At 48.6% G+C, this 15,479-nt stretch overlaps 1 protein-coding gene across 7 annotated transcripts in view; it reads left to right on the forward strand.

The window, feature by feature from the left end:
* Nucleotides 1-13,751, forward strand: part of ATG13 (autophagy related 13) — a 50,375-nt gene extending 36,624 nt beyond the window's left edge. For 3 of the 7 annotated variants that reach the window (XM_081279947.1, XM_081279950.1, XM_081279946.1), the window contains 8 exons: nucleotides 2,842-2,940; nucleotides 3,679-3,789; nucleotides 4,197-4,333; nucleotides 6,915-7,029; nucleotides 7,823-7,900; nucleotides 8,113-8,229; nucleotides 8,713-8,841; nucleotides 11,573-13,751. In XM_081279947.1, coding sequence (XP_081136073.1) covers nucleotides 2,842-2,940; nucleotides 3,679-3,789; nucleotides 4,197-4,333; nucleotides 6,915-7,029; nucleotides 7,823-7,900; nucleotides 8,113-8,229; nucleotides 8,713-8,841; nucleotides 11,573-11,650 — 864 coding nt within the window. In that variant the 3' untranslated portion in view covers nucleotides 11,651-13,751. The remainder of the gene's footprint in view (nucleotides 1-2,841; nucleotides 2,941-3,678; nucleotides 3,790-4,196; nucleotides 4,334-6,914; nucleotides 7,030-7,822; nucleotides 7,901-8,112; nucleotides 8,230-8,712; nucleotides 8,842-11,572) is intronic. The other 4 variants (XM_081279951.1, XM_081279952.1, XM_081279948.1 and 1 more) reach the window with 3 other exon arrangements.
* Nucleotides 13,752-15,479: the final 1,728 nt, after the last annotated feature.

Consider the following 15,479-nt stretch of genomic DNA (forward strand, 5'->3'; position numbering starts at 1 on the left):
CCTTTAGCCCCAGATTATCCCCTTTCACCATCTTATTTAGTAGCGCTACATTAATTAGCTCTCCATAAAACTTTTGTTTTCTGTATTATTTTAATTATAAAAATTTAAAAATTTTTCCCATCCTGGGTTGTTTGGGAGAAACCAGATTAAAATTGTGGTTCTCAGCTATTTCAGCAACATGAGTTAATGTCTGGGAATGACACTGCAGAATTCATGGGTCACTCTTACTTTTACTGAAAGATTTTTGCTCTAGGGCTAGAGGTGTAGCTCAGTAGTAAAGCATGTGCTTTGCTTTCACAAAGCCATGGGTCCAATCCCTAGCACCAGAATATAAAAGATTTCTATTCTAAAGTTGTCTAGATAGTTTGGTTTGGGGCGTAGGAATGATTCCTTTCCTATAAGTCTATGTGGGGCACGAGTGTCAGCATTATTCTGGCCATGGAGGGGCTGATGGTTTGTTTCTTGATGAGCAAAGTTGACACAAACAGAGAAATATACATGTTCTTATCTGGCATACATGTTCTAATCAGGGCATTCATGGGAGTAGATGATGATGAATGATGATGATGATGATGATGATTTTTGGTACCAGGGATTGAACCCAGGGGTGCTTAGCCACTGAGCCACATCCCTAGCCCTTTTTTGCTTTTTATTTTGAGGCAAGCACTCTACCAACTGAGCTATATCTCCAGCACTTTTGCTTTTTATTTTGAGATAAATATAGTATAAAACTAGTTTGCGTACAGCCTCGCTACATTGCTAAGGCCAGCTTCAAACTTTCAATCTTTTTGCCTCAGCCTTGTGAACTGAGGCATGCGCCACCATGCCCAGCTGGGAGTAGCTGATAAGAATATTTTATAGCTGATAAGAATATGGATATGTCACCTTAAACAGTCTAATTTTGTTTTATAACTGACAGATTCATGAACAGTAAATAAAGTTATGAGTCAGGGGATATGAGAGATGGTGATTCTGGACATAACACACCACTTTCTTTGATCCACTGGAAATGTGATCCTATAAGTTGTTTGTTGACCTGTGTGAAAAGAGGCTGCCTTTTTACGATATTTGTGACTGATGGTGTCTTGTCATTATTTTATCAATGATGTGCACTTCTTAGTGACCCCCGACTACCTCTAATCAAGGTTGGTACAGTTTGGTGCAGAAATATTTATTTTGAATGGATGATGCAGAAAAAAAAATGAGTTACTGTGAATTTTCTTCATTCCTGTTGATAGTTAATTCCTGTTGGGTGCCGTGGTGCACGCCTATAATCCCAAAGACTTGGGAGGCTGAAGCAGGAGGATCACAAGTTTGGGGCCAGCCTCAGCAATTTAGTGAGACCTTAAGCAATTTAGACCCTGTCTCAATATAAAATAAAAAGTGGGATGGGGCTGCAGCTCAGTGGTAAAGCTCCTGCCATGTATGTGTGAGACACTGGGTTCGACCCTCAGCACCACATAAAAATAAATAAAGATACTGTGTGTTTATAAAAAAATAATAATATAGAAAGGGCTGGGATGTGGCCCAGTGGTAAAACCCCTCTAGGTTCAATCCCTGGTACCAAAAAAATAAAAATAAAATAAAAAGGTCTGGGAATGTGGCTCAGTTGTTAAGTGCCCCTGGGTTCAATCCTTGATAACATCAATTAATTAATTAATTTTTCAATAGTTAATTCCTTGGCTTAATCCAGGTATTTTCATTGTTTAAAAACTTTTATTGGAACTTTTGCTTGAGTCTAATAAATACATGTTAATGTGATGTTTATTTTTCCAGTAAAATAAGGATCATTGTGTTACCTGGGCATGGACTTTAGGCATTAAATAGTTGTCATTCAGACCCTGCTACTGTGTCCTAAAGTCCTCCATCCCATTCTAAGCATTGATTAGCTAGTTGGACAGATTTGAAGACGGAGCAGCAAGACCCCAAACAATCATTATACCCTAAGTAGCTTTGTAGTCCTAAGAGTTTTGAGAGGACCCTGACTTTTACTCTGTCGAGTTGTCCCACACTGTCAGGGACTACAGGCATGCACATGTGTGTATGAGCGCGCGCGCGCGCGCACACACACACACACACACACACACACACACACACACACCTACCTCTGCATACCTCCTCATCTTCCCCAGGACAACATAGGAAAGTATACACCTGAGGTTTTTGAAGTTCCAGCCAATTATCCAGGTGTGGTCGCAAACGCTGCATCCCAGCAACTCAGGAGGCTGAGGCAAGAGGATTTCAAGTTGGAAGCCAACCTCAGCAATTTAGCGGTAGCCTGTCTCAAAATAAAAAGAAGGGTGGGGTGTAGCTCAGTGGTAGAATTCTTCTGGGTTCACTTTCTGGTATTGGGGTGGGGAGAAATTCTGGCCAACAAATGTCTGCTGTTTGAACCCATCCCTGAAGACTGTGGTTCCTTGAAAAAGGCTGCCAGTGTGACATTACACGCCCAGCATCCTTGTCCTTCTGCTCCCTTTGCACCTCCTCTCAGGCCCTTCCTATTAGAATTGTTCTCTGGCTTCCTCCCACCTTTTTCTGACTAACAAAGACTAATGCTTGGTTCAGGTTTCTCTGTTTGGCCGAGTCATAGCTGTTTGAGTCAGCTTCACTCCTGTCAGGGAGGCAGGCACGCAGGGTGCACCCTGGGGAAAGCATTCTTTCTAGGGACCCTTGAGGTTGTCGCTTTGGGAAGCCAGAGCGGTCTCCTAGCGCAGTCCTGAGTCCCTCCATCCCTCCAGCCTCTCACCGCAGCCCCCTCCAGAGGTGTTTCCACTTCTTTCTCAAGTCCCTTTTCTTTTTTCTTCTCTTGTTTCTCCTGTCTCTGTGTGTGTCTGTGCGCAGTGTGTGTTTACTGTCACAAAGGCACATTTTCAGACCCCTACTCCTGTGGTGACGGACACTCTGAGGGTCCCCATGGCAGGACTGGCCTTTTCCCATCAAGTGAGTTCATAATGGGAAGAAGGGGTTATGACGAGATGGCTTCTTCCTATTTGAAAAGTGCAAATGCAGTACAGTGTGTAGTTCCTTAAACATCCCTAACTGGTCTGTGGGATTGTTTTGAGTCTTGGTAATTGATTTTAACAGGACACAGCCACAGCCCAGCAGCCCAAAATAGGGATTTTCATTTGCCCCGCCTCCTTCTGTTGTGTGAAAAATACATGGAGTTATTTATATCAAATTCCAAATAAACAATTCATGACTGGTATTTTTTTCAATAAAAATAGGAACCTTCCCATACTCAGGGGTAATGGAGGGTGTTATTAGAGAAGATGGCCTTCTGTTTCAAAGGGACCTTAAGGACAAAGGAGAAAATAGAGTGACTTTGGAAAAACTGATGCCTTTGGCTGCAAGTTCTGCTCTGGGTTGCACCCCACAGATGTGCCAGGCTGGGACGGAAGCAGTTAGCTGAGCACTTGGGAAAGGGGAGCCAGGAGCTCGTTGGAGGTCTTCAGGAGGCTCCAGAGCCAGGGATCCCAATCTCAGTTTATACAAGCCTCTGAATTTTCTTACCTAAAAAGTGGTCTAAAAACGCCTGTCTTGTCCTTAATCCACACTGCACCAGGCCTGCAGGTGCCCCTGTGGCTGGGACCATTCCTTTCCCCTGCTGAGCCTGAGCTCACATCTAGGGCGCCTGTTTCTCCTGCCTTTCCTCTGCCCCTCTGTTTTTCTCTTGCTCAGCTCTCAAGCTCTCGCCTTTCCTATCAGCCTGCTGTCCTGGGCCTTGGATCAGCTGACCTGGCTTATCCAGTAGTGTTCGCTGCTGGCTTAAATGCTCAACACCCTCACCAGGTATCTTGAAAGCTGGGTGGACCGTGGGCTCCCCAGGGCTGTGTTCCCTCCCCGGGGCTGTGGAGGAGCTCTTACAGCGAAAGCATTGAACTGAGGGTTTGGAAGCAGAGCTCTTTGGTAACTGGAGGGCTGAAAGACTGAGAGAAGGGAACCGCTTAGACTCCAGAACAGAAAGACAACTTTCCCAGGTTCCTTCCCCCTCTCTTTCCTTCTTTCTCTGAGTCATTACATGCATGTCTTCCAGTAGCCAAGTCCCAGCAAGGATAAAGATCCTTGGGTGCCTGTCTACCTGGTGACAGATCTGGAGATGGGAAAGCCCAAAAGCAGACACCACTAAATTAGGGCACGCTGTTCGCTCATGCCCGACACTGACAAGGTTCACTGTCTCTTTCTATTTCCCCCCAAAGCTAATGGTTCCTGGGAAGGAAGGTGGGGTGCCCCTTGCTCCCAACCAGCCAGTCCATGGTGCCCAGGCTGACCAGGAGAAACTGGCGATCCACACTCCTGCAGATGTGGCCCACTGTGCTGCCACACCTTCCAGCAGGTAAGTCCCTGGCATGGCTCTGCCGCTGCTAAGGCCAGCCAAGGGCCTGCATGCCATGATACACAGACTTGGGCATGGCATTTGTGCCCCAAGTGGAAATCCTTGAATTTCTCTGATAAGAATCTTGGCATGAAGCTGGTATGTAAGGAGACTGGCCCAGGGCTTTGCTACTGACTAGAAAATAGCAGGAACGGGCAGGGGTTGGGGCTGGTGGTAGAGCGCTCGCCTGGCACATGTGAGGCACTGGGATCGATCCTTAGCAACTCATAAAAATAAAATAAAGGTATTGTGTTCATCTACAACTAAAAAAATATATATATATATATTTTTTGTGTGTATATATATATATATATATATATATTTTATATATATATAAAAAATAGTCATTTTCCTACAGTGTGGTTTTGACACACTTGTCCAAAGTCATTATACCAAGGGCTGAGATTGTGGCTCAGTGGCTAAGTGCTTGCCTAGAACATGTGAAGCACTGGGTTTGATTCTCAGCACGGCATATAAATAAATAAAATAAAGGTCTTTAAGGAAAAAAAAAAAAGCTCTAATAGGCTGGGCATGGCAGCGCATGAAGAAAAAAAAAGAAAAAGAAAATAGCGGGAGCTTGGTTCTGGTCACCCTCATCCTGTAGAGAGGTGGTCGGGTGTTTTTTTCCTCCCCCCAACATTTGTTGCTTTGGCATTGCCAGTGTTTGCTCAGGATGGAACAGGTGCTCACCACGGCCTGCCATCATGGCACCACACTGCATCTGCCATCGCAGGGGGATTGATCGTTTTCTGCTGCTTTAGAGCCTCATGGAGATCTTTTATTTAAGAAAAGAAATTAAATCTTCTGTCTTTTCTGAATACCAAAGTGACACATTTGATGAGATTAAAACCGTGAAGACAAGGATTAGGTAGGAAGTGAAAGTTCTTATATTTCAACCCTGCAAAAATGTCACTGTCACTTTTATGAGGAAGAGAGGGCTGGGGTGTGGCTCGGTGGCAGTACGCCTGCCTGGCACGTGTGAGTCCTGGGTTCCATACCCAGCACTGAGGAAAAAGAGAAAAAGTAAAATGATGACAGAACTTCAGGACCAAGGGATTGGCCTAAAATCTCTTAGCTTGCCCTACACTTGGGGCACAGGCTGCTCCTCTCCCGGGCCCGCGGCTCCCCAGTACCCTCAGAGCTCTCCCGGGAAGCTGCCCTTGGAGCGGCCCTGCCCCGCCTGCCCTTGATTTGGAAGGCCCTGGAGATAATGAGATTGCATTACCCCACCACATTCTTCATGAACTTTCTCATCGTTGAAATTCCTGGTATATTTTTCTTCATTCCCACAGTGGTGTAGTGGGCGGGAAATTGTTTGGGAAGATTATTTTTTGTGACATTTGTCAGGAAAAATAATTGACTCCCTCCTGGCTTTTCAAACTTACTTTTTTACCCCCCTCATCCTCCTTCTGTGGGATGATAGAGGAGATCTGCTTGTCACCTTATTCTCCAGTTTTCTGGTCCTCAGCTCCTGGGGCATGGCCAAGAGCAGCTACAGACAGAGGACCCTAGGGGAGCTGTTGGGTGCAGGTCCTCACAGCTTAGAACCCTTCCTCAGGGCCAGTCCCTGGGGCTCAGAGGCCACCTGCCACTGTCCTCCTGCCTTCCTTAAGACCCTACTTTTGTCCAAAAGACCTTTCTTGTCCCCTGCCACTCAAAACACTGTGACTGTTGGGCTGGCAGCCGCTGTCTAGGCCCTGTTTCTATTGTTTAGAGTCCCCTTGGGATCCAGGTCCCAGCATCAGTCCAGAGGGCTTTGGGGGATTGGGAGCCACAGGAGTAGTTGAATTAAATGTTTCAGTAATGGAGGGATGGTCGAGGGTGAAGAGGGGCAGATACGTGGTAGGGAGCACAGAGAATCCGGCCCTGGCCATCAAGAGTGAGAGAGCTCTGGCTGGCTAAGGCTTCAAATGTGGGATTCTTGTGAGCACATCCCTTGTGAGGCAGGGCTTGAAGTTAACATAGTGCTGTAAACTATATAGTTTTAGGTATTTTTAGATTTAATAACAACAACAAAAAGATGCAAAAAATGAAGAAGCTAAAATTTGGGGTCTGGCTATGTAATTGGTTAGTAATAACATCACGGTGGTTGGGCTGGGGTTGTGGCTCAATGGTAGTGCGCTTGCCTAGTAAGTGTGAGGCACTGGGTTCGATTCTCAGCACCACATAAAAATAAATAAATAAAGGTTCATCCACAACTAAATATATATAAAATTAAAAAGAAATCTTGGTGGTTTATGAGAGTGGCTTGCCTGGTTGATGGTCACTGTGTGCAAGGTAACTGATACTTGTCATTGGGATTTCAGATCAAATTTTAGGTAAGCTTTACTCAATTATGTATAGATTTTAATTGTTCAGGAAGTACAGCTCATGAGGCAGGGGGACAGCAGCAGTAGCCAGACCATGTAGTGTTGTGTCCACATGAACAGGCTGAGGGGCCAACTCCTGCCCAGGCTGCAGCCCCCCAGGAGGGTGGGCTTAGGGGACTTGTCTCGTTCTGCTGTGGCTTAAGAATGAGCACCAACTTCACTTTCTTCTCTAGTGAGGATACTGAAACCGTGTCCAATAGCAGCGAGGGACGGGCCTCTCCCCACGATGTCCTAGAGACCATCTTTGTCCGGAAAGTGGGGGCTTTTGTCAACAAACCCATCAACCAGGTGATCCTTCTGCCACTGCCACTGTGAGAATGTCTGAGTCCTTAGAGTGAGGCCCTGTGGGCAATATTTTGTGGAGTTACTTACATTGTTTGCAAAAGTGTGTGTGTATTTAAGTTTTTCTGTGTAGAGGATTTACAACTTGTGACCCCTTTCCAGAAAAAGTTAAGAATTATTGTTCTAGCTGGGCATGGTGGTGCATGCCTGTAATCCCAGCAACTTGGGAGGCTAAGGCAGGAGGATCGCAAATTATAGCTTCTATAATTTAGCAAGGCCCTTAGCAACTTAGCAAGACCCTGTCTCAAAAAATAAAAGGGCTAAATGGTAAAGTGCCCCTGGATTCAGCCCCCAGTACCAACACACACACACACACACACACACACACACACACACTCTCTCTCTCTCTCTCTCTCTCTCTCTCTCTCTCTCTCTCTCTCTCATCTGAGGCTCTTAAGTCTCTCACAGGAAAGAGACAAGATACCACTTAGTTCCCAGACACTGTGCTGTGCTGTCACCTCAGACTTCACATAAAACAGGAAGTTCCTCCTTGGGGGAGGGGGGCAGCAAAGCATTTTGTTCCTGTGGTCCTGTGGCTCAGGCTTCCTCAGCTGAATTCCCAGGGTCCTTGGGAACCCAGTCTTTATTTATGCTGTGGGCCCATGTGATGGGGGACAGGGAACCTGGGAGAGCAGTGTGGGCAGCCTAGATGTGCAGACTTTCTGGCAGCCTGTAAGGAAGGAAGCCCAGGAGCTGGGGGGAGGACAGGAACGAATGCCTTTCTCCTGTGTTTCTTTAGGTGACTCTGACAAGTCTGGACATACCCTTTGCCATGTTTGCTCCCAAGAATTTGGAGCTGGAGGATACTGATCCTATGGTGAGCCCACCGGTGACTACCAGTTTCCAGTAGATGTCGCAGTAGTCATCCCTCAGAGGCCACAGTCACTGCATCCTCCGCAGGCCTTAAGCCATGCCCCTTGGCTTATGAATTCGTAGCCAGCACTCACTGCCTAACCAGCTCCTCAGGTATTAGGAGGGACATGCGTCCAGTTTACAGAATAGCCCTGACTCTGCCTTATTCTGAACCAGGTGAATCCTCCAGAGTCCCCAGAGCCTGTGTCTCCTCTCCATGGCAGCCTGCACTCGGATGGCTCCAGCGGGGGCAGCAGTGGCAATGCCCACGATGACTTCGTTATGATTGACTTCGTAAGTTGCCCTCACCTCCCTTGACCTTTGCTGTCCCAGGGAAAATAAACCCAGAAGCATCTGTTCCCTTACAGAGACAACATAGGCCACTGCAGATAGAACGAAGGGTTTTGGGGCCCTGCCCTGACACCCTGCCTTGGGAGACATTTGGAGGCCTATGACTTGTGTTCCAAGTCTCTGGTTGAAATTCATAATGAAAGTCAACCCCACGAGGGTTTTGCAGTGGTGTCAGCTCGGGTCTGGCTCATGCCTGAATGGATGGCCCTTTACTTAAGAATGGAGTGAGCAGTAAGAGGACATGACCCTGAGAGGAGGGTCATCCCCAGGTTATAAGTTAGCAGCCCATAAGAATACGGTGTAGAGATTCCGCTTCCTAAGATGAGCCTGGAAGAAGGTTTCTTTGGTCATTTCTAAAAGGGTAAATTTCCTCTGATTATCCTTTGTGGCCCAAGGAAAGCTAAACTGATTGTCTTATTTTTTAAGAAACCAGCTTTTTCTAAAGATGACATTCTTCCGATGGACTTGGGGACCTTCTATCGTGAATTTCAGAACCCCCCTCAGCTGAGCAGCCTCTCCATAGATATCGGGGCACAATCCATGGCTGAAGACTTGGTATGGAAACTCCTTCCCCACACAGCTCATCCCTCGGCCTCCCAACCTCATTGATGGTCATCCCTGACCACAGGCCTAGAACATTCTTCCTGTCACTCCACCCACCTGTGCTTCCCATCTTCCCTGTAACAGGAAAGGGAGGTTTTTAGATTGTTGTCTTCACTTGGTCACATGTGTGATTGGCGCGGCACCTAGCAGCCGGCACCTAGACTTTGCTTGAGTGTAGCTCCCTTTCTTTGCACGTTCTCAGCAGCACTTCCTCATGCCCGCTCTGCTCCTGCTGTCCCCATAGGCTGCTCCAGCAGCCCCTCTGTTCAGCTCTGCAGTGGCCAGCAGATGCCCGTGGGGCAGGGGAAGAGGAGCACAGCAGTCCCAGGGGTCAGTGTTCTTGCGCTTCCCTCAGAGAGCGCCCTTCCTCCTGTAGCTGTTCTCTGACCGTAATTGCCACATCTCTGCTTAGGGCATTTCCTATTTCCTGCCTCAGAAGAGTACCACGTGGAAGCCACAAACTCGGGCTGTCCTACACCACTAAATCCCAAGGTCTCATGGTCTGAGGTGGGACTCTCCTATCTATAGAAACTAGGGACCCTAGGAATAGCTGCCCTTGATTTGGATTAAACAGAAAGCCATGCTCAGCGACAATATAGGAATAATAATAATTACTATTATTATTTTTTATTAAAGCTCTACAGTTCTACATAACAGTTGGGCTAATAAGTACTATTATGAACATTTATTGGGGCTTTCTGAGTTTTCTTTTTTCTGTGGTGCTGGGGATTGACCCAGTGCCTAATGCATGCAAGGCAAGGGCTCTGCCACTGAGCAACACCCACACCCCCTGCCAGGTGTTTTTAAAGTACTTTAACATGAACCACCAGCCCTAAAAGGTAGGCCGTCTTATGCCAGTTTACAAAAGAGAAAGCCAGCAGGCGCAATGGCACACGCCGGTAATCTCAGTGGCTGGGGAGTCTGAGGCAGGAGGATCGTGAGTTCAAAGCCAACCTCAGCAAAAGCAAGGAGCTAAGCAACTCAGTGAGACCCTGTCTCTAAATTAAATACAAAATAGGGCTGGGGATGGGGCTCACTGGTCAAGTTCAATCCCCAGTATCAGAGAGAGAGAGAGAGAGAGAAAGCCAGCACTGTGATTGAGTAACTTGCTGTGGTAACACAGCCAGACAAAGCCAGGTTGGCTCCTGCATTAGCCTCCTGCCGCCCTCTCCCCTGCCTCTCCTTTGACATGAGCTCAGAAGAAGGAGGGTCCCAGTGCTCTCGTCATGATCCCAGTGGTGCTAACCAGTTCCCAGGTCTTCTTCCACCTGGGCAGCTACACCCAGACCTGCCTCATTGTCAGGGTGTCCAGGCCACTGTCTGGGTTTCAGGCAGGAGAGTCTCTGACCTTTTGCCAGACCCTTATACTTAACCCCACCAGTGAAGGCAGGCCACTGCCTTATTTATTTATTTAATTTTAAAAAATAAGCTATCATTTTTCTTTTTTTAAAGAGAAAGAGAGAGAATTTTAATATTTATTTTTTAGTTTTCGGCGGACACAACATCTTTGTTTGTATGTGGTGCTGAGGATCTAACCCAGGCCGCATGCCTGCCAGGCGAGCGTGCTACCGCTTGAGCCACATCCCCAGCCCCTGACTATGTTTATTTGTACTAGAGACTGAACCCACAGTGCTTTACCTCTGAGGTATATCCCCAGCACTTTTTAAAAATTTTGAGAGGGGCTGGGGATGTGGCTCAAGCAGTAGCGCGCTCGCCTGGCATGCGTGCGGCCTGGGTTCGATCCTCAGCACCACATAAACCACATGTGTCCGCCAAAAACTAAAAATAAATAAATATTTAAAAAAATAAAAATAAAAAAAATAAAAATTTTGAGACAGGGTCTCACTAAGTTGTTTAGGGCTTCACTAAGTTGCTGAGACTGGCCTTGAACTTGTGATCCTCCAAAGTCGCTGGATTACAGGTTGTGCCACTATGCCCAGCTTCTCTTATATTAACGGTTGGTATTGTAGGGAGGTACAGCTAGCTGGTCACAGATCTGCTTTTCTGCTTCTCCTTTTTATTAACCCTCTCTGCCCCTTGGCTGGTGTGAAGATGCAGATGCTCACGCTTCCCTCAACGTGCAGGTGACTCTTGGCAGTGTAGCAAGGCTGTGTGGCTCCCTCCGGTCCTGCAGGGCATCCCCGAAAAGGGCATCAAAGCCCCTTTTCATATGGGCTGGGGCTGAGACTCAGTGGCAGAGCACTTGCCTAGCACATGTGAGGCCCTGGGTTCAATGCTCAGCACCACATAAAATAAATCAATAAATTATAAAGGTTACAAAATCTATTATTTAAAAAAAAACACCCTTTCATAAACTACTGAATTCATAGAGCTCTAAACTTGCAGTTTTATTCTGGGGTCGCTATCATCAGCCAGGGATCGTTCATGTTTAATTTCTGGACCACCCTGTTCTCTGGCATGGTCCACGTTCCTCTCTCATTTCGGGTATTGCCCACTTGAATTCCTATGGCTGTTGTGCAGTGCCACAGCCCCCACAGAGCCCTGACGGATGTGTCCCTCCCCTGACCAGCGCTCTCTCAGCTGCTCTGCCTCCTGCTTGCCCAGCTCGGCACTGCTCTGCTGAGCTCTTTGTCTCTACCTCACCCCCTTCCTCCACTCCAGTGGTGGGGCTGGCAGCCTCCCAAGGCCTGCCCAGTAAGCAGCTCTTCTCCTCCCTGTACAGGACTCTTTACCAGAGAAGCTGGCTGTTCATGAGAAGAATGTCCGAGAATTTGATGCCTTTTTAGAAACCCTGCAGTAAAGTTGTCCTCCAGTACCAGCAGCATCCCTTTTCTGTGGTCCCAGGGGACAGAGAGCCTCCCACTCCTCAGCTGCTCCCATCCCTCATGCTGCTCCCAGCCAGCTGGAGGGGAAGATGGTCCCTCCTTGGAGACCCAGAAATCCCTGCTCTTGGACCTCCTGGAGACTCCATGGTGGCAGTTAGGCCCAGTGACTGCATCTGTGAGGACCTGCCCTCTGCCTTTGGAGATGGAAGAGCCTTTGTAACCAAAGGGCCTCTGCAGGGCCATCTGTGTACCCCACCTATTGCCAGCTGCTTCACACAGGGTGTCATCAGTTCCTCCTGCTGCTGGCCCCCTGCCTGTCTGTCCTTCCTATCAACCTCTTGACATTCCAGCTGGTGGCCCCGTGAGGCAGAAGGAGGAAGGAAACAGTGCTGGGCAGAGGTAGGACGGTCCTGTTCTGTCTCCTCTAGTTCTAGGGTCATCTCCCTCTCGCCTCTCTCTGTCCCCACCCCTGTGCCCGTACTTTTTGGCAATACTACAGGCCTGCTCACCTGTGAGGGTGAGTGTTCCTGGGCCCTTCATCCTCACTGGGAGGGTTATCCGGCCCTTACCAGAGGTCTGTGCGGCCCCGGTGGCTGCCTATGCCCAGCTCCTCAGCTCCGCAGAGGAAAAATAAAAGCAAATCCTACGTCACTATGACATATTCTGTCATCGAGGATCACAGCAAAGGGCCTTCTCTTTTTCTCCCTCCTGTTTCTGCTTCTTGTTATAGGACATGGAAAATATTTATTACTTTCAGAGAAATCAGATATTTTATAGAAGAAATGTTTGCAGTTAGAGGTTTCACTTGGGGAAGGTGAGGGTGTCCATTCCTGAGATGGAGGCCTCCTCCTGAGAGGCTCCTCAGAATCTGGGTTGCTCAGACCATTCTCCTTCCCAGTATGTGTACGGTGGGATCTAAGAATGGGACTGACCAAGGGCAAGTGGCCTCCAGGCTTTGAACTGACAGTGGGCTTTCCCTTGTACCTCTGTGTTCTGGGTGGGAGCCTCCAGACTCGCAGTTTCTGCCGAGTCTTGGGTGCTAAATGTGATGACTCCCCAGAGTTATGCCACACGTAATGCCCAAGGGGCATTGTGTGTGCTCCCTACTTCTGGGGTACCTGATCCTGATCCTCAGGACTGGACTATGGAGCTTTTCCTCCTCCTGCTTTGGCCTGACCACCACCTCCGTTTAATCCCAGGGTCTCTACACTGCCCTGGGTTTACAAGCTGGATTGGTTCCCTGTTCAGAAACCAAAGCTGGGTGGATGATTTATTTAATCCTTCAGGTGTTGCTTGAGTAAGTCAAGTGCCTAGCCATCTGTCCTCCCCAGTCTGACCGGTGGCCTGGCTAAGGAGAACCAGTCTGCCCTGTTCCTCCAGTCTCTTGGGGGTACTCATTGGCAGCAGCTGTTCTTAGGTGCAGATGGCTCTCAACTGCTTGTTAGTAAACTGCATGTGACACTGTTCTCACCTACAAGGCTAACTTCTGGGCATCATAGTGGGCTCTGGGGGGGGGGGGGAGCCCTGCCCCTGTGCATGCTTCTGCTGCCATCAAGAAATGCTCCAGCAGTGCTGGCCATTGGCTGTCCTGTTTGGGGCTAGGGCACATCCATGGCCTGCTGAACCAATCAGATTCACCCCCAGGGCCTGGCACGCACAAAGGGGGGTGTCTCTGGTAAGTTACTGATGTCCCATCTCAGCTGCTGCCCTCTTTGCCTAGCATGGAAAGGCCTGGTAGCCATCGTCCACACAGTACTGACTTCCTGATTGTGGACTCCCAGGCAGCAGCCTTTCTCCAGGGCCCCATCTTTAGGGAGGCCAGGGAGGCTAATCCCTGACTGAGCTGAGTTTGGGAGGAGCCAAGCAACCAGCAAGGCCACCTCCGGCCTCTCAGCCTTGTGTCATAGAAGTGAGAAGGCCAGACCAACAACTCCTGCAGCACCCCGGGCTCCTGCTGGGACCAGTCATCTCTCCAGGTGACGGGGTCCCTCCTCTTCCAGCCTGTTTGTTTGGAAATGACTGAGGGATACTTCCATATGTACTCGAGATTTCCAATAAAATCTTTTCTGTACTTTATAGCTTCCAGTTGTGCAAGTTGTCTCCCACCTCTCTGTAGCTCCTGGTCATCAGCTGGCTCTGTGGCCTTGTGAAGGGCAGAAAGGCTTTGGAATAGGGCAGGGCTGCTTTAAATCCTGGCCTTGGCCACAGATAGCTGGGCAACATTGGGTTGGTCAGGAAGCTTTCTAGAGCCTCATTTTCCTCATGCTATTCCCCTGACATGTTGTGTATTTGAATATTCACTAAGAAAATGTATATGAAGTCCACCCATGGTAAAGTCGCCACAAAAGGAAGGCAACTGTCATCAGCTCTTTATGCCCCTTGGCCTGGAGCTGCTCTTGGCTTGGAGAGAGGATGAGTGAAGGTCCTGCCATGTTCCCAGAAGACAGGACAGGATGCTTGCTGGTGTAGTGAGTTGTGGCTGAGTGAACTGGAGGAAAGGGAAGGAATTGAGTCGAATAGTAGGAAGTTGAGGGCCCAAGCAAATTTGTGTTGATGCCCTGATCTCAAATGACTCCAGGAAGGGCACTGGGCTCCGAGAAACCATGAGGAATTGGAGAGATCTGCAGAGGTCAGTCCTTTCTGGCCACTGGGGTTCCGGCTGTAGGCATCTCAACCCTGGCAAAGCCAGCCCCTTCCTCCTAGCTGTGCCTCTAGTGGTGCAGGTGAGAGATGGTTCTAGATTCAAGATAACTGCCAGATCAGAACTGGGCAACTGCTGTCTGGGTTGCACCCTATCCTCCTTCGGGTTGAAGTCAGGCCCCAGGACAAAATAAAAGGGGGATGATCAAAAAAATTCTAAATTCAGTTCAATCCCAGGTCTGAAGAGAATGGAGCCAGCCCACTCTTGCTGGTAAGGGCCTAGGAGCCCTTGCCTGTTACTGAACTGCAGGTGACACTGACCCAGACCATGGAACCAGGCAGGGCCGTTGTCCAATCCCTGGGTCAGAAATGGAAAGCCTGTCCTGTGACTCCCTCTTCAATTGGGATCTCCAGAAAGTGAAGTGCCCAGTGTCCCATGACCAGCATTTGTGTCCTACTCCTTTAAAACATCTCCCCGTGCTCCACCCAGAGACCAGTTGTTGCTAAGGCCTTGGTAAATTGGCACTTGAAAAACTCGGCAGAGGCCTGCCAGGAGCCCAACCCAAGAACACAGCTCTCCCTGTATCTCATTCTCCTCTTCTTCCCTGGGTCACTGCCTCCGTGTTCCAGTCACTAGCTTAGAGCTAGAGAGCCAGCGAGAGGAGGGCGCTAGGGCCTCCTGCCTGGAGGTTCCTGGAGGGAGGCTCCAATTGTGCAATGAGACTACTTTCCTGGAGCTCAGGCCCGTGTTTAACCACCATCCTAACTGTCTCATCCTGCAGCTCTGGCCAGGCTGCCCTGCCTGAGCAAGCAAGAAAGGAGAATTAGGCAGGCCCACCTGGGCCACCACAGCCTCCTGATGCAGCAGCCAAGCCCTCAGCAACACCTGGAGCAGAATTCCGTCCTACCTTCACAGTGACAAACCATTTTTAAAGATTGGCACCAGGTGTGGTGGTGCAGGCCTGTAATTCCAGCTGGGGTAGGATTACAAGTTCCTAGCTTCAGCAATTTAGCAAGACCCCATCACAACAAAAAGAGCTGGGGAAGTAGCTCAGTGATAAAGTGCCTCTGGGTTTAATCCCCAGTATTTTGGGGACGGGGGTGCAGAACACATAAATATTTGCATCATTTTCAAGCACATTTTCCACCGCAGAGCCACACCCC

The sequence above is a fragment of the Spermophilus citellus genome (genome assembly GCF_964194105.1).
Source record: "Spermophilus citellus genome assembly, chromosome: 2".
NCBI lineage: Eukaryota > Metazoa > Chordata > Mammalia > Rodentia > Sciuridae > Spermophilus > Spermophilus citellus.